General features: G+C 43.8%; 1 protein-coding gene across 2 annotated transcripts in view; it reads left to right on the top strand.

The window, feature by feature from the left end:
- The first annotated feature begins 13917 nt into the window (after positions 1 to 13917).
- Stt3b (STT3 oligosaccharyltransferase complex catalytic subunit B) overlaps positions 13918 to 19392 on the top strand; it is a 94969-nt gene continuing 89494 nt past the window's right edge. Inside the window, exon 1 of one of the 2 annotated variants that reach the window (XM_008830465.2) lies at positions 13918 to 14668. In XM_008830465.2, coding sequence (XP_008828687.1) covers positions 14352 to 14668 — 317 coding nt within the window. In that variant the 5' untranslated portion in view covers positions 13918 to 14351. The remainder of the gene's footprint in view (positions 14669 to 19392) is intronic. The other variant, XM_029562229.1, reaches the window with a different exon arrangement.

Here is a 19392-nt window from a genome sequence, read left to right on the forward strand (position 1 = left end):
GCTACTCAGGAGTTCCCACAGAGACCCAAGTAGATGAGGATCAGATGCTCTCAGGCTTTCTCCTAAGGTCTGGATCCCTCCAGGAAAGATGCTGGCCTCAGGAATTTGGGGGCTGGGCTGACCTGGGAGCAGGGCTCAGGAAAGATGCTGACCCCAGGAAGCTGGTGGTTGTGCCACCCAAGAATGCAAAGGGAAGTGGGTACAGAAAGAGACCCAGAGGGCTCCTGGGGACTGCATGGAGGAGTTGCATTGGTCTAGATGCAAAGGATCATGAAGCAGTGAGGATTCTGGGCCAAGAGGTCAGTCCAGAGGTCTGGGGTGCCAAGACAAGAAATGGGCCAGTACCCAGGCTAGGAGGAGAGATGGGGTGGGGTTGCTGGGAGGGTGAATGAGGCTGGGGGAATCAAGGTGCAGTGGGTGCAGCAGGACTTACCCAGGAAAGATGCTGGCACCAGGAATATAACACTAATTTTTTAAGAGCCTAGGAGAAGGAGATAGGGGGAAGGCAGTAAAGGCAGTCATAGCAGGAGCCAAAGCAGAAGGCATAGCCAGTCTCTGGACCACAGTATAGAAAGTTGCCACATGGGGAAAAGCAGATCTTGTTTAGCCTACCAGAGTGTCCTGAAAAAGTTTGTTTCCTGGAAGGTCTGGCTGTGCAGTGCAGAGCTCCCTTTGTGTGTCTTTAATCCCTCTGTGAATCTTTTCCATAAATTCCATTACCCAGTAACTCAAATATAACTTTTGTTATTTGAAAAGCTAAAGAGTGCAAGAATTAACACAACACCCCAACCCCACCACAACACCCCATTGTGTGTTTACAATGGTTTGGATGTTTCAAACTTTTTATAATTAATAAGTCCCTTCAGTGCCTTTTAATTTTGTTTTTATTATTAAAATTATAATGTGGTTTTCTATTTTATAACTTCTAGTTAATGTGGCCTCCCATTCTTCATTGTGTCGCTAATTTAATAACCAACAAACCCCCTTCTAATTCCTTAGTAAATGAATTTGTTCTGTGTAATTATTAAATGGAATACATTTCTTCAGTGTAATATTTATTGTACCCAAATTTAAAATTGAACATTTTCAATAAGAACTTATAATGGAAAGTAAGAAGAGCAGGAAGATTTTTTTGAATGTGTAATGCTGAAACTTCACATCTATTAGGCTTTCTGGTTAAGCCAACAAACCTCCTTGTTTTGTGACACCTGTCGAGTGCATTCTTCATGCTCTATAAATTTCACAGTTTAAAAACTTCCACTCTGAACTTCACTCTGGCTTATTTCATGGTCCACCCCAGAGGAACATAATCTAATCAATTTTCTTACAACATAATGCAGTTTTTCATTGTAGGATTGCTTGGATTAACATGAAAAGCAAAAAACAAATGTATGAGGATAAGAGACAATGCTGCATGCAGAGCACTTTAACCATGATTGAAATGCACGGAAAGAAAACACCACTGGGGGAGTAGAGTGCTTGCTGGGTGTGAAGGACCTGAGTCCGGAGCCTCGGCACTCACAAAAAGTTGGACATGGTATTAGGTATCTGTAAGCCCAGCGCTTCTCCTACATCAAGATGGGAGGGGAGAACAGAGAATTCCTGGGGCCTGTGGGCCAACCAACCTGGTTGGTGTATGCAGTGGCGAACTAGAGACCATATCTCAAACAAGGTGAAAGACTAGGACCAAAACCTGAGGTTGTCCCCTGACTTTCACACACATTCTCTCTCTCTCTCTCTCTCTCTCTCTCTCTCTCTCTCTTAAAAGAAAGTAAAATTTGGAACATAACTTATTTATTTATGTTTTCTCATGAAACTCTCAGCAAGCTGGACGTGGTGGTGCTTTGATCCCAGCACTCGGGAGGCAAGCGGATCTCTGTGAGTTCAAGGCCAGCCTGGTCTACATAGCACAAGTTCCAGGTCAGCTGGGGCTACAGGGGAGACCCTGTCTCAAAAAAAAAAAAAAATCTCTCAGCAAAATGCATCGTTTACACATCAGGAAGACCCTAAAACTTTATCATATTAAAACAAATCAAACATCGTTTCTACTGAGAGGTGTTTGTTAACAGCTACTTTTTCCTCAGAAAATATCTATCTGAATTTCTTAATCCACTATTAAAAAAAATCCCTCCATGACTTCCATGGTAATTTCATATAATTCATGATCTAGAATAGACAATCTAGGGAATAAGCTAAATTGAACAGAAGAGTTATGGTCTTTTTAAAGAACAGATTTGCATGACTTTAATATAGATGACCTCATTTGCTGAGCAACTAGCAAATAAAACTATGTATGTTAGTGGTTTCCATAACATTGGAGCATACTATTCCAATAATTATGTGAAAGAATATATAATCAGTGATGGTAATTCTGCCTCATTGAAGATGTGTATAAAGGCTGCCTTAAATGCTAAATAAGTACTCTCAGCCTCACTCAGAAGGGAGATGTACACCATTTGTTGGCAGAAAGTCCGCAGTTTGTTAGCATACTTGGAATGAACCCTGGAAGTGGGCTTCTCACACATTTTGCAAATGCAATAATTACAAGTGCATATGCAGGAGAAGTTATCTATAGAAATCACAAATTCATGTACTTATACCAATTTCACTAAAGGTAAAAATTACTTCTGTTGATGTTTAGTAAGTATAGCCTTGTTTGTAACAACACAAGACTGGAAACAGCCAACCGTTCACCAATGACCAAATTATTTTATCAACTATGCCATATCCTCTTGGATAGTATGGAACCACAAAAAGGAATTAAAAAGAGTCAATATGGAAAGTTCTTGGGATAATGTTTAGGGAAAAAAAGATGGAACAAAACGTTTGAAGGATGGAGAAAGAATTGAAAAATAAGAAAATAGGCTTAGCCGGGTGTGGTGGCACGTGCCTTTAGTTCCAGCACTCAGGAGGCAGAGGTAGGCAGATCTCTGTGAGTTCAAGGCCAGCCTGGCCTACATAGTAAGCTCTAGGTCAGCTGGGGCTACAGGGAGACCCTGTCTCAAAAAAAAAGAAAAGAAAATGGGTTTATAGGTGCTTATATATGCATGAAGAATGTTCAAAGTACATAAAAGGAAATAATAAAAATGATCACCTGTCAGGATAAGGACAGGGGAGGACTAAGCAATCAGGGGTTGGTGTAGGAGACAGTCTTTACCATGGGCAGGTTACCTCTGGATAGGTTTAAGTAAAATAACACAATACACCATAATAAAAGCTGTCAAGGTTTAACTTGACCCTGGTTACATCCATTCAGGATAACAAATGCTTCAGCTCTGGAGCTGGTAAATGGCAGCCTTCAGGCCAACCCTGGCTTGCTGCCTGCATCAGTAAACATGTTTGTAGCCTCCTGTAGCTTTGATCAAAATACCCACTAGAACAACATAAAGGAAGCATTATTTGTTTGGGCTCACTGTTATGGAGGCATCAGTCTATAACTGGCTGGCTCTATTGTTTTAGTCCCAAACCAGGCTGAATATCTTGGTGGCAAGACTATGCAGTGAAGGCTTGTTATGGTTTCAATTCAAAATGTTCTCCACAGGTTCACATGCTTGTACATTTGGTCCCCAACTGGTGGTGCATTTAGGAGGCTGTGGAACCTTTAGGGGGGTGGAACCTTGCTAGAGGAAGTGAGTCACTGAATATGGACTTCAAGGTTTTATAGTTTGGCTCCATTTCCTGTTCACTCTCTGCTTCCTGACCATGGAACAATGTGAGCCTGTCTCCCTCCCATTCCTCCTGAGCTGGCTCTCCAACCCCCTTAAATTGCTTCTTGTCAAGTATTTCCTTGTAGCAATGAGAAAACTAATACTAGGCTTTTCACTTCATGATGAGTAGGAAACAGGGATATAGAGAAAGAGAGATAAAGGTGACCTGGACAAGATTCAGCTCCCAAAGACCCACCCTCTGTGACTTACTTCCTCCAGCTCCTCCAACTAGGGGCACCTCCTCAGATTTCCCAAACCTCCCCAAACAGGGCCACCAACTGGCTGACCAAGTCATCAACCCATAGGCTTATGGAGGACAGTTCCTATTCAAACCATTAAAAGTGAATCAGGTTTTAGGGCACTCAGCCAACCATTCACTTACGTATTATCTGTGGCTGTTTTCATACTCTTGTGGCAAAAATTGAGTGATTGAACCATAGAGCAGACAAATTCTAAATACTTATCACTTGGCCTTTTATAAAAAACACTTTGCCAACTTCTGCTCTAGGCTTCTATTAGGTCTGAATAAAGTCATAAATGAATAGGAAAGTTGTCCACATACGCACCTTAAAATACTTATACATTCCTCAAATTTTATATTCTTGGTGCTAATTCTAAATAACATATCCAAAATAATGTAAATAACTACATTTAACTTGAAATTCTCCATCCTAATTACAGAGGACCTTTTCCTCTCAGCATCCTCCCTGCCTCCTTTCTGTGACAGCACTTCAGGCCTCTTAAAAACTATAGTTTTGGGGGCTGGAGAGATGGCTCAGAGGTTAAGAACATTGGTTGTTCTTACAGAAGACCTAGGTTCGAATTCCAGCACCCACATGGCAGCTAACGATTGTCTGTAACTCCAGTTCCAGGGAACCCGATGGCCTCTTCTGTCCTCTGCGGGCATTGCACGACACAGGTGCACTCACCTATATGCAGGCATAACACTGGTACACATAAAATAAAAATAATAAAAATTTTAAAAAAACTATAGTTTTGTTTTGTTTTCCAACAGAGATCTAAGAATTTAGGGCAGCCATTGTTTCTCATCTTTTTGGCAAAGGTCCTTGGTGAGAAAGGTACATGATCTAAGTCAAGCCAGTCAGAGCTACTGAAATATAACCGAAGCTGTCAGGGAGGCCAAACATGCCTGAAGAAATGGAGCTGTTGCAGTTGGCTTTAACTGTCAACCTGATGCAGCCTAGAGTCACCTAAGGAGGGTGTCTCAGTTGAGGGATTTCCCAGATCAGATGTGCCTGTGGGCACAGCTAGGGGGTATTACCTTGATTAGTGACTGATGAAGGGCCTCAATTGCTATGGGCAACACCATCCCTAGGCCGGTAGTGTTGGGCTGGTTAAGGAAGCTAGCTGAGTATGAGCTTGAGTGAGACAGCCAACAATGTTCCTCCATGGAGCCTGCCTCCAGGTTCCTGCCTTGAGTTCCAGCTCTGACTTCCCTGATGATGCTGGATTATGACCTGTAAGTGTAAGCCTAATAAACCCTCTCTTCAAGTTGCTTTTGGTTAGTGTGTTATCACAGCAACAGAATGAAAATAGAACAGAAGCTATAACCCTAGAGCAATATAAAGTCAAGACACCCATGGGAAATAGTAGCACCTATGAAACTTAAGCGAAAGTCTACTAAAATCATTTTGGAAAATGTGCTTCCTTAAAAAAAACAAAAAGAGAACATACATGATAGGCTCTCCCTCTCTGCTAATCTTTTGCTTCAAATGCTAATTTAATGTCTGGAGCTGCAGCTCTCTTACAATGCCAGTACCTTGGGGGATTGAGTATGTATTACTGTGTTCACTTGGGAAAGCAAAGATATTCTGGGTGTTTTCAGAAATAAAGGGTTTAACATAGGAAAGATTACTTACACGAATGTCAGAAACCATAGGGAACAAAGATCAGGAAAATTGCTGCCTGAAGTTCAGGATCGGAGAGAGAGACTGAAGACTATAGCCTGAAGGGCTGAAGGAGGTGGTTCTTAAGTGTTTTCTGGAAACTGCTCAATTGCCAACCATCTCCAGAAGCTCCCACAAACTGTCTTGGTCTCCAGCGATGAGGTGGGTGGTTCTCCCAGCAGCCCCAAAGATCCTGCTATCCCATACCGGTTTTCTCTTCCTCTTAGCTCTGAAACCACCTATTTGTCTATTTTCTAGAGTTCCACTCATTAACAAACCATGATGTATACTCAGACAAAGAAGAGAACTTGGTCTGAGAAGACCCCAGCTTCCCCTACCCAATGCAGAGAAGATGGTGGGAAGGGCTGAAGATGAGCTGATAGTCCACAATGTAGTTCACACAGCAAAGGCAGAAAGCCTATAGGGCATCAATGGGTTATCAAATTAGTACCAGCAACTATCAGTCAGCCATTCAGGTTCACGTTATGAGAGAAAACAAACACAATTGTTTAAGCTAGGCTTCTTAAACTTTTTCTGCCTGCAACCTCCTGTAACCCCTTTTGGCCTGAGAAATGTTTATGTGATACTGGATAGATATGTGTGGTTAATACCCGGCAACTTGTCAGGTTCTAGAATCACGTAGGAGATATACTTCTGGGCACGTCTATGAGAGAGTATTTAGACAGGGTTAACTGAGGTGGTAGGACTCACCCTAAATGTGGGCAGCACCATTCCATGGGCTGGGGTTCCAGGCTGAATTAAAGGAAAGCAAGCTGAGCAGCAGCATTCATCTCTCTGCTTCCTGACCGGATGCAGTGTGAGCAGCTGCCTCAAGCCCGTGCCACCATGCCGTCCCCATCATAATGGACTGTACTCTTGAACTGTGAGCCAAAATAAACCCTCCCTTCCTCAAGTTGCTTTAGTCTACAATGAAAAAGAAACTAACTCAATGTTTATAAAGTAGACATGCAAATCAAACATTTACTGATAATAAATCATAAATAAATTTTTAAAATTGATAGACATATAATTTTGTCATTTATTAAAGATTAAAGCAGGGGCTAGAGAGATGAGTCAGTGTTTAAGAGCACATACTGCTCTTGCAGAAGACCCAGTTTGGATGGCTCACAAATACCTGTTACTCCAGCTCCAGGGAATCTGACGCACTCTTCTGGCCTCCACAGGCACATGTACTCAGAGGCACATACACATACGAAGACACAGACACAGACACAAATACACACACATAATTTAAAAAATAAACCTTTCAAAAAACAAAAAAATAAATTTGAAAGCAATAATGATATGGATGCACTTGTTTATTTTTACACAATGAATTGATTCTTGGGTGAATATTTGATACTTCAGGAAATAGAGCATCTTCAACATTTTGAGCATTAATTGATACTTTGATTTTTATAATTATCAACGCTGAGAATGTTTTTTTTTGCACAAACACATAGTACAAAACGGCAGCAGTATGTTTAGGGTCATATCTGAAAGTATTTGAAATTCTATCCTAATCCCGTCAGAATTTATTTACTGTTTTTATTTTATTAGTTATGAAGCTCAAGTCAGCAACCCAAAGAGCAATTTTTAAAATCAAGTACTTTATTTATTTTTTGTATAAAATAAAATATTTTAATACAATATATTCCAAAGGTATACTAATTTGATATTTATATGCTGAAGAATGTGCTTTGAAGTCTTTGTTTTCCAAATTAAATCATCGTGTTCTTATAAGAGCAGAAAGTTTTGTACATACAGTAAAAGTACTTCAATTCCTGACCTGCGACAGTTCTGAATCTGAACCCATGCATTTCAAGCAGTGTTCACTGGTGTCCTGTGGTGTGACAGCGTGCTCAGTGCCTAGTGCACACATTATATGTGTGGAACCAAAGCTAGAATCAAGTCTCTTGATGCAACATGGGCGAGCACTGCCAGAAACACCTCAAGTTCATTGTTGGTTTTATTTTGAATTAATTATATGTTGTTGCATGCTCAGGAACTTTTTACTGTTGCCAAATTTTTCATGATCCCCATATTCACTCATGAGACCCTATGTTACAGCCCATGGCTTAAGAAGTTGTGGTTTAAGTCACTACCTCCCAGCTTTCTACTACTTTTAGCCAAATGCCTGTCTAATCAATACATCTTCCTTCTTCGGAAGCCACAATGTAATGGACACAGAAATGTGAACCTCCAGAAGAAACTATAAACTGGTTTGCCTTTATAATCTGAAGTCTAAATCTGTATTGTGTTGCTTCAATGGTAGCAAAGAAAGTTGAAATGTGATTGTGCTGGTGAGTTTGTCATCTTGACACAACCTGCTATCACCTGAGATGGAAGGCTCAGTGAGTGGTTGTCTAGATCAGGCGGGCCTCTGTGCATGTCTGTGAGGATTGTCTTGATTGCCTGAACTGGTGTGAGAAAACCCAAGCAGACAGTGGGCAATGCCATTGCCTAGTTTGGGGCCCTGGACTGTGTAAGAATAGAGAAAGCGAGCTGAGCAGTCAGCATGCATGCACTCACTGCACTCTGCCCTTGACTGTGGATGTGATGTGATGAGCTACTTCAAGATCCTGCACTGTGGCTTCCCCACAGTGATGCACTGTAACCAGGAATTATAAGCTTAAATAGCCCTTTCTCCCTTCAGTTGCTCTTTCTCGGGATATTTTAACACAGCATCAGAAACGAACCTAGGGCAGTGATAACGCATTGAACTCTACATCTCTGGATCACTCACAAGTATCTTGTACATAGCTGCAGATGCACCCCTCCACTCTGCAGATCTCACTTGTCTCTCTTCTTTAAGGCTAAGCCAAGGTCTTTATGAAAATGTTTGTGTTGAGATCCCAAATACAAGCTCTCACTCTTCCCTGAGACCAGGGGAGAGGACATCTCCCCTCCATACTGGATTTTGAGTGAGACTGGATGATAGTAATCACTATTCCTCCACCACAAGGCTCAGCAAAGTGGCCTGCAGGAGTGGCTGTGTTTACTGGGAAGCAGGCAGGCCCGTTCCCTTACTTACTGATTAGATGTGTTTACGCTGCAATGGCAAAGTTGATGCACAGCACAAGATAGCATAACCCACCAGGCTGGCAGCATTAACTGTATGGCCCTTTACAGAAAACGTTGTACACCCCAGTTCTATCACATTATAAATTAGAAACTATTATTCACTTCCATATCCCCTATGGTAGTTTGATATTGCCTAGCTTTGTGGTGTGAGTCAGAGTTTTCCATTTAAGTTTTAGAAATATCCCCTCGTGGGAACCCAGGAATCTATCAACTTTGAAAAAGCACTGACTTTACCTAATCACTTTGTTCTTTTTGTATGTGTCACACAAAACAGTCTACATCACAACTGGCCTATGAGCATGTCTGTGGGACATTTTCTTGATTGCTAATTGATGTAGGCGAGCCCAGCCCACTGTGGGCCTGGGCTGTCTGAAAAAGGTAGGTGAGCAAGCCAGGGGAAGCAAGCCAGTACACACCATTTCTCTGGTCTGCCTCAGTTCCTGCCTCCAGGTTCCCGCCTTGAGTTCCTGCTCTGATGTCCCCCAGTGAGGAACTGTTATCTGGCAGTACAAGATGAAACAAACCCTTTTCTCCTCAAGTTACTTTTGGTATTCCTGACAGCAACAGATATAAACTAGGGCAATCCGAGAAAGAGACAGAGGAAGAAAGAGGGAAAAGAAGGGAAACAGGAGAGGAGGGACAGGTTTTTAATGACTCAGTTTCCTCTTGTAAGAGTTAAGTTTGAAGATGCTGCCTACACATGATGGAGGGGGGTATACAGCACAAGGGAAAATTTCAGGGTTCCAAGTCCTTGGAGAGCCATTTAAATCTGCCCACCACGATCCTTTGTTACAGTCTTGTCCCACATCAGCTGAGTGTGGGTTTAGGAAACAGGTGGGCCCAGGATGCAGCATTTGAAGTCAAGTTTTAGTTGCTGCAGACACTCTTCAGGTTAAAGAAATAGAGAAGTATTCTGATAGGCTTAGGTCACGGTGGGGAGAATTTTTTTTTTTCTTCTGTATCTTCAGGAAGTTAAGCCAATTACCCATCTGCTTGGATAAGGCGGTGGTCCTACTAATACTACTACTAACTAACACAGAGTGATTGCTTCCTTTCATACCCAGCACTGCTCTAAGTTCTTTTTACAAGCTGATTTGTCTTTTTCTGAATAGAACCCTACTGGGAAGGCACAGTCCTTAAACATAGAGGCAAGGAAGAAAAGTGACTTGCCAAAGGCCATATGACAGAGGAGAATGGAATTAGGACAGTACTGGTAATGTCTTCAGACCTGCCTCATGCCACAGCATCTTGGCAGCAGAGCTAAGCTAAGGCTCAGGACTCAGTTTCTCCCTGTTTGCTTCTTCCTCTTCTCCAGGGACTGTGGGCCACCAGACAGCCATCCTGACAGATGGAACAATAGAAGAGACATTTGACATTTGTCAGTGTCAATCATATACCAGCCCTCTGGTGTGGTCTCTCAGGGACACGGGAGCATGTCATGCTATTTCTATGTCTCTAGGAAGGGTGGAGCCCTCTTTCAGACCTTCGTTATTCCTGAGACCCATTATGAACACTTAATCCGTTATCTTGCTTGCAGCTGAGCCTGTGGATTAGTTGTATGCTCTTTTCTTGGACTAACTTGATCCTTTGTGCTTCTGAAGCCAGACTTCTGGAAAGAGTAGTCTACACTCCTCCCACTGTGGTCTAGGTGCTGTTCGATTCCATGATTAAATTTGCCAAGGAAACGTGAAGCTCCAGTTGCCATGAAAAACATTTACTTTTCAGCTCAACAAGGCCATGACAGGCCCCCAAAAACCAAGGAGCTCCTGTGTACAGAGGCAAATACACGCAAGCTTCCTGCACAAAACAGAAGCCACTTTTTTTGTATCAGTAGATTGGAAATTGAGGAGACACAGTCGCACTGTTGCTACAGTCAGAGGGTAATAAACCTATGAACTCTCATGGGATCTTAGACTACTGAGATCTCTTACTAGTCCCTCTCCAAAGTGCTTTCTACATTGCAGCCTCAGTAGACTTTTTGAAGTATGCCTCTGATCAACTTACTCCATCTTTAACACATTCCACTTCCAGCTCCACACCCTTTATGGCTTCCTAGTACTCTCAAAGCAAAATCTACCACTCAGCATGATCGTCCCCACTTTGCCCTACAGTCTTGTTGTGGTTGGCATCTTTATCAGTCTAGGGGTATTGCTGGGATCATTTTCCCGGCCAATTAAAGAATTAAAATGCAGGGGGGAAACTCACACCAGCAGAGAGCAGCAAACAGACTTTTACTGGAAAATAATCACATCCATATACATAAAGAATCACACATACATACATACATTCATACAGGAAGATGAAGCTCTCCACAAGCAGAGGGGACTGGGAAACCAAAATGCAATGTCCCCCAGAAAGGGCCTGGGTTTTAAGTGATTTCCCCTACCTAAATTTGGATTGGTCCACTTAAACAAAGAAGGCTGATTGGTCACATCTCCAAGCTGAGACATTCAGGTATTCCTGACTCTAAGCAGACTAGCTGAAGGGCCCTATTGCCTTCCTGCCAGAGACCAAGAAGACAGAAGTATGTCATCGTTATTACTTTTCAGTGACCCTGTGTGCTTATTAGGGATTTAGTTTCTTACAGTCTGTGTGACAGCCACACTAGCCTTCCCGAGTGCCTTTAGTCCCCTCCCACAGGGTCTTTGCCCATGCTTCTCTGACTGGCTCTCTTTCCATTCATCCCCTCTAATGTTTGCTATGCTCTTATGTTTAACACTGCAATGGGTTGGATGGTGTCCATTTCCCTGGGGCTGGCTGATGAGGGGTGTGAAAACAGGAACTTTATCTCCCAGACCAGCAGATACAGTCCAGTGGATTCTGGTACCTTTACAAGAGGAACTTACTCATTATTCATCCACATCATGAGCCTGTATTTCCATGTTTCTTAGCAATACTCCATAGTGCTTTCAGATAAGCTCATTACTATTAATTGACTTTGGGCTGGGGAGATGGCTAAGCAGGTAAACACTTGTCATGTAAGCATGAGGACCTGAGTTTAGATCCCCAGAGCTCACATAAAACTGAAGGTGGTAGTAGGTAGCTGTAACCCCAGTGCTCCTATGGGGAAATGGGAGGCAGACACTGGAGCATTCCTGGAAGCTCACAGGCCAGGTAACCTGGTCTGCTCATTGGCTAACAAGAGACCTTGTGCCAAGATGGTGGGGCTGGAGAGTTGGCTCAGTGGTTAAGAGCACTGACTGATCTTGCAGAGGATCCAGGTTTGATTCACAGCACCTACATGGTGGCTAACAACCATCTGTAACTCCAGTTCCAGAGAAATCCAATGCCCTCTTCTGACCTTTGTAGGCATTGCAGGGCATGGGTGCACTTGCATACACGCAAGGCAAAACACTCATACACCTAAAATAAAATGATAACATTCTCTTTAAAAAAATGGAAAAGGAGGCTGGACACCAGAGATTTTCCTCTGACCACCACATGCAGACCATGGTAGGAACGTGCCCCCCCACCACACAAAGATTTAAAAAAATGATTTTAAGTGTTGGGAAGGGCAACCCCATACAGGTAACTTGTCCAATATTTCACGGTTTGCAAGCAGTGATTTAGGACTATGATTAGTCCTATTTATTTTTCAGACCAGGTCACTAGCCATTAAAAAACCAAAAGGAAGCAAAAGAAGATTACATCAAACTCAACAGGAGCACTTGCAATAAAACAGAAACATCCAAGCCAGCTAAGATAAAAATCACAAAATAAAAATTCCGTTGTTTTAGGTTGGTAGAGCTCTGGTTCATGGAACACGGGCAAAATAAATTGTGCCATTTTAAAATGCACTTTTTAGGATCTGAGAAAGAGCATGTCATCTCTGTACAAAAAGGATTGGTTAATATTCTACCATAAATGTCATTAAAATTTTGACATTCAATAAATGTTGGGTATTAAATTGGTGGTGAGGGAAGTCTATTTCTGGAAACCTTTTCATTCTTTCTCTAATAAAACTCCATTTTTTTGTGTAAGGAAATGAGAAAAATTAATCACGTAGGTGATTAGAGTAACTAGACCTATTGGTTTCAAAGAACAACCTCAAACTAGATACACCTTTTTCACTTACCTATAGTTTGGGAAAGACCAACGAAACATAATTTGTATTTTGCAATGGTCTTTTTACACATTTAAAAAATTCCGATGTTACCTAACAAAATAGTTGGAAATTTGCATGAAAAAAAAAATCAAATCGAATATTATCGGCCCTTGCTTACATCCTCCTGACTCTGCTCATTTCACTTTGCCTTGAGGTTCGTCTTATTTGGGGGAGGGGGCTGCGGGGGAAAGAAAGGGAAGGTATATTTAAACAATGTAGACATGCAAAGAAAAGTTCGTCATAGGGGTTTTCGGCCTGCTAATTTACTAAAGTGAGAATAGGTAGCAGTCCAGGAAAAGTTAATTTCGACATGGAACGTAGGGAGCCATAACCAATAAATTCTTGTATTTAGAATCCAGCCTTAAACAATGTCTAGTAATTAGAATATACGAGAAAGGAAAGAGAAGGTCGCATTCTGGTCTGACTCGCTAGCTCTTGCTGCAGCATTTGCCTTCAAGTTTTTAGCGCGGGCCAATTTGCCCCCTTCTCGCACAGCCGCAGCCGAAGATGGACTGGGCAGGTAGTGTCCCCGGCGGCCGGGGGACCTCCCCGGGAGCCGGTGCAGGGCCAGCCCAGCCGCTGGACCCACGCGCCCAGAACCTTGCAGCGCGCCTGCGCGCCCAGTCACGTGGTGGGCGCTCCGCGCGGAGCGGGTTAAAAGTCACCGCCGCCGAGTGCCCTGAGCAGTCCCTTAAGCAGACTTAGATCCACGGCTGTTCTCGCCGGGGTTGACCAACTCCCTGTTTGGGGGGAGGCTCCGCGCGGGGAAGCGAGCCGAGCCGCCCAGCGCCCTTCCTCATAGGCAGGCACACGCGAGAAACCGCGTCTTTCAACTGACAATGAAACCGTAGCCGCGCCGCTCGGGTGGTTCTCGGCGAATGGGCGCGAGGCCGAGGCCGGGACGGGGAGGGGAGAGGGAGGGTCGTCCTGCCCAGGCCCCGCCCCAACCCCGTCTCGCGCTCCTGTTGGCGAACTCCCCCGTTCTGGCCCCGCCCCTTAACGGACCTGTCGCTCTGTGACAGGCGGAGGGGCCAGTTCCTGTTGGGCGAGGGGGCGGAGTCAAAGGTTGCCAGAGCTCCGCCCGAACTCCAGGGGGCTCCTCCCCCTTTGTGCTCCTCACGGCGGGGCGGGCGTGAGGGGGGGATGTCATTGCCGCCCCGCGCCGCCGAGCCTTCTCCGTTCTCCGCTGCTTCTCTGGCGCCCTCGTCCCGTCGGCTTTCGCCGCCGCCGCCTCAGCCGCACGGGGGACACGGATGGCTAGTGGGGCGCGGGGGCCTTCTGGGTTGAGAGAGCGGCGGTCGCGGACGTTGCTGAGGCGGAGACTCCCCGTCGCCGCCGCCGCTGCCTCCTCCACCCCCTGTGTCCCGGCCTCGAGGCGCTGAGGGCGGGAGCGCGCCCAGCTCTTCCTCCGCCTCCCTCTTCTTCCTCCTCCTCCTCCTCGTCCTCCTCCTTCTCCGGGTCCCCGCCCAGCACCCCTCGCTCCAGGCGGCGGCGGCAGCGGCGGCGGCGGCCGCGGAGGACAAGCGAGACCCGCCGCCGGGGCACAACATGGCGGAGCCCTCGGCCCCGGAGAGCAAGCACAAGTCGTCCCTCAACTCGTCCCCGTGGAGCGGCCTCATGGCTCTGGGAAACAGCCGGCACAGTCACCACGGGCCCGGGGCCCAGAGCTCGTCCAAGGCGGCGGGCGGCGCGGCGGCTCCGAAGCCGGGGCCCCCCGCGGGGCTGTCCGGGGGTTTGTCGCAGCCGGCCGGCTGGCAGTCGCTGCTCTCATTCACCATCCTCTTCCTGGCCTGGCTGGCCGGCTTCAGCTCGCGCCTGTTCGCAGTCATCCGCTTCGAGAGCATCATCCACGAGTTCGACCCGTGGTGAGTGTGGCCCGGCCGCCCTCCCTCCGCCCTTCCCCCGCCAGCTGGATCGCTGTCCCCGCGACTCCCTGCGTGTCCCGGGCGGGACCCGACCCGACCCCTATCACAGCGGATCGAATCCGATCCGGTCGCATCTGGGCCCGGCGCGCCCCCTGCCCGCTCCGAGAAGTTTGCCCGGGAGCGGAGCCTGATCGTCGGCCGCCGGGGTGGGCCGGCCCCGCACGGCCGCTCCTCCCCGGCCCGCCGCGCCCCGCTCCCTGGGCCGGGTCCCCTTGCCCTCTCTCCCTCTGCCGCGCCTTTGCGCCTTGTTGCATTTTATTTTTCCCTGCCTGCGATCGGAGCAGCCCCGGGATTGCCCTGTGGCCGTTGGAGGTGAGTCGAGATGTACTGGAACCCCTCGTCCGCTCAGCCTCGCAGTTCGACGCTTTTCCCTTATCTCTCACCGTCCCCCTCAACCCCCGTGCAGAGCGGAGTGTTAGAGGCTAGAAGATGATCTATTACCCCAAAAGTGATCGGAACACTAGCGGCTCTTTATTCCACATCAAGTATTTTCTAGAGTGGCCTTTTTTTTTTTCCTCCTCCCTTTCCAAAGGCCCTTAAGTGCACTCCGCACTCCGCTGTTCCCACAGTCATCTTGGGTTGCTTTTTAGAAAGAGATCGTTATTCTGTTAGCCAAACTATCACCCTCGGTGTTGTGCATGAGTTCCTTTATTAGTCTTTGCAGGAAGCTTTGTGGAGAAGAGAACGGACAGTATCAAAGTGATGGAAGCTTAGATTGTCGTGCCCAAGTCACACACACTACCTGGGACTGACCTGAATGTTTTAAGAAATGCCCCCTCAAGGAACACTAGGTGATTCGGACCCTGCTGGTCTGTGAGTTAGCCAGACCTAAAGATTGCTTTAACTTTCTCCCAAGTTAGCCCAACCTGAGTTAAGTTTTTCTCACCTCAGAGTATGCATCTTTAAGTTGTTTTATTCATCTGGTTGCCCTATCAACCTTGAATTAATCTTACTTGTAATTAGACCTAATTAAACTTTAGGGTGTTTGTCTTATCTGAAATACACTGAGAATCTTCTTGGGTTAGTAAATACATAAATTACAAATTTTGTGGGGAGGAGGGATGACTTACTCATATGTTAAAGTATCGGATTTAAGTTATGCTTTTACTAAGAAAAATATTTATGTTGCAATATCTATTGAACACCACAGGGGCCTACTCAAAGAAAATTCTATTTAGATAAACAGTTGCTGTGACGGCCTTCTATGAGATGCTTTAAGCTCATTTTAGAGTTTTTTTTTTTTTTTTAAATTTTTTCCCCCTATCGTTAGTTTTGCTTTTTAAATGATCGTTAAATTAGGAGTCACAAAAGGAAATTATATTGGTGCAAATTACATACGAGCTTAAGAATTTTTGTGAAGTCTTACTAACTGGACCCAATAGTCTTAGGTATTTTTTAGCTTTAAAACACTGGAGCAAATTAGATCGAAATGAATTTGGGACTAGAAATGAAAATTACTAGAATTTACTGAACAATATGAAAAGAGAAAGTTGGGTCTTTTCAGATGAAAATTGCAAGGCATGCTTGATTGACTAAAACATTTTGCGTAACAAAAATTACGAATGCTATGTCCAGAGAATAATTTTGCAGTATTTCCAGAGAGTAACATTTACAGATGGAAGGCACTTACTGTTTGAGTTACTCTGAAGCTGAAATTAATGATTGCAGATATATTCACAACTAAAGGATGAGGCGATTCCCCCACCCCTCTTATTTTGAAGGAAGATTAGAAATCTACATTAGTTTGGCCACAGATCACTAGTAAAATTGAATAATGTAATCATGAAAAGCTTATTAGATTATGTTACAAAGCAGATTTTTTTTTAGTAGGAAAAATAAGAAAAGTTGATATCTTTCTCTAGTTTCAGAGCATAATTTGAAGGCATATCTTTTTTTGTTCTCATGAAAATCTTATTTCTATTATTTATGGAAACATTTTTTACTTAAGTCGTTCCATTTGAATTTTAATTTTACATACACTGATCTATAAGTATACACAGCTCTGAAGAACTACTTAGTTCAGCTATTTTGTTTGCCAGTATAGTGTTAATGTTTGTTTATTCTTGATTAAATGTTTATGCCCATTGTGTTAAATCCCTCTAATTAGTAAGCAGATATGAATAATAAAGGAATTTTTCCTACACGGTATTGTACATGGAGACTTGCCGGCATGAATCCCCTGTAATGTGTAATTTGAGTGACTTGATGAGAGAAGTAGAGTTTAAATAAAAAGAATAGCATGTTGATTTTAGCTTTTCTTTTCATAGCTGTTGGAGTTAGCATGCCATCCATTCTTCACATGACCATTCTTGAAAATATTTAAAAATGGGGGGGGTTGTATGGATTACCTGTTGTTACTTTTGATTTTTAGAGCAGTTTTTTTCCAGAGCTTCTAACAGTTGAGAAATGGCTCAGATTGCCATGCAGCAATGACAGGAACCTTTAGTAATTCTGTAATGTTCTTCTCTGACTCAATTTCCACAAACCATTTTACTCTGGCCTGCTCACACCTTCGAGCCCCTTTCCCCTTCCATGTCTTTCATTTCTGAAGTGGCTTTAGTGAAGGACTTACTGTCTCTGTTGGATTGTGTGTTGTCTCTGCAAACTTTACTGTAGCTCTTGAATTGTGTGAGGCTTAAGGTAGCTGCCAAAAGTGACTTGTCAGCAAGTTACATTAGTTTTTAAAATTTGTCACCCAAATTATAAATCATACCAGCTGTTGTAGTATATGATGTTACTAAAATTAAGGTACATTGCACTTTTTCTTCTTTTTTAAAGAACTTGGTAACCCTTTGGGTTATAATCTCACCTTTTCACTTGAATGATTTCTCCCTTCTCAGTTGGGTTGATGAGGTATCAGGAAGCACCTGAGACTCTTCTCAGTAGGTGCCAAACATTTGGTTGACCAACTAGTTTAACAACATCTAACTTTTATCATTTTATCTGGAGTAAAATGCAGTCCTTGCTTGTTATGACTGTTAATACTTGACACTGTATTAGCCAGATCCTTTTCTATTGTCTTTAGCAAACTGAGGTGCTATGAATGCCCTCTCTGTAAGATGTCCTTGCCCCTGCCTTCACAGGTTTCTAGGGGTTGCTCGCTAGACAGAATTCTCTGAGCTTTAGGTATGGGCCACACTTAACAAAAGGGCAGCAGAAGCTGGGCAGGTGGAACATTGTAATTCCAGCATCTGGGTCTGGTGGCCCCAGAGTAGATCCTGCCTCTGAAAACTTAGACACACACACACACACACACACACACACACACACACACGCGCACGCGCACGCGCATGCCAGATGCTCTTTTGTAGGCTAGAAAGTTTTACAGGTGAAATATGAAATGATTTTTTTTCCTTAGAAACTGTGGTATAAATAGGTTAATTAGCACAAACACATTTTCAAAGGAGTGATAAGCCTTGGAACAGAAGCTGTTTATGAGTTGGGAACTTCTTCCTGTACTTTGAGGTCTGTGTTTTTCTTCACTTTGCAGATGACAAAAAACAGGCTATTGACCTCATTTCTAAGAACACAAAACTGGTAGTCAAAGCAGTTTTAGAACACAGACACCTCCAGCTCTTACAGTCACTTTGTAGGCTCATGAGCAGCAGCAGACAAGCTGCACTTGAAACAGGTATATAATGCCATTGATTTCATTGTAATCTACACTTTTTCTATGAGGAGCTTCTAAAGTCATTCTGAGTTAGAAGTACTGGTAATGGAAGGTGCTTGAGTAGCTGGATGTGATGATGAGTTTGGACCTTCTCCCACTTATAGCAACTTGACCCTCAGGGGCAGTAATCATGAATTTCATGAGGCATGTACTAGATCCTGGGGTAGTTAGGTCTGTCATCAAAGCTCTTATGATCTTTGTTTTTTCTTGAGGGTTTTCTTATCTTTAGGGCTAACTTGATTGTAACTCCTGAGCAGTTAGTTGCATAAAGAGAGCATTGGTTGTAGACCAGGCATTAGAAGCTAAGTAAGGATGCAAGTCTTCTTTGACCTGCTATGTTAAGGGGGTAACTTACAGCCTGTCTATGATGGATTTCCAGTCTTCATGCTGTCAGAAAGTGCTGAGTATATGGAATATTGCAATTTCTCTTCATTGTGCTGTCTTAATATTTATTAGTAGGCCTGTGTTCTCAGAAGTAAATCATGGAAAGACTAATATTACTTTGAGCAACCAAATCACATATTTTTCATTAATTTGTTTACTTTAAAAATTTAATCATAGGGTACCACAGTACTGTAGTTCATTTCAGTAATAAGGCCGCTCCACTTTAATAGATCTATGTCTTTCTAAAGTATAATGCTGTATAACTTTTCAGACATACAGGAAAGTTGCATTTTATAGTTAACAGTCATATTCCTACTACCTACTTTCTCTGACATTATATTTTGACTCACAGCATCTGCAGCTGTGCTTAAATCCTTATAGACTGTTGCTACATTCTTCCTGCGATATGAGGAATGATACTCTTGTTCCTATACTCCATGGTAAAGAGGATCTTTATTTCTGGACAGCATTTGCTTTCTGTAATACTTGAGTACAGTGCTTATAAAGAACTGTTTCTGTGTCTTCATTTGGTCTGCAGGTCAGGGTCAGATTCCATCCCTTTCAGGTTTTTGTTGGTAATTTTACCTGTTCATGCTGTAAGCCAGTGCAT

This window comes from Nannospalax galili, unplaced genomic scaffold, assembly GCF_000622305.1.
Source record: "Nannospalax galili isolate Female #2095 unplaced genomic scaffold, S.galili_v1.0 scaffold695, whole genome shotgun sequence".
Taxonomy (NCBI): Eukaryota; Metazoa; Chordata; class Mammalia; order Rodentia; family Spalacidae; genus Nannospalax; species Nannospalax galili.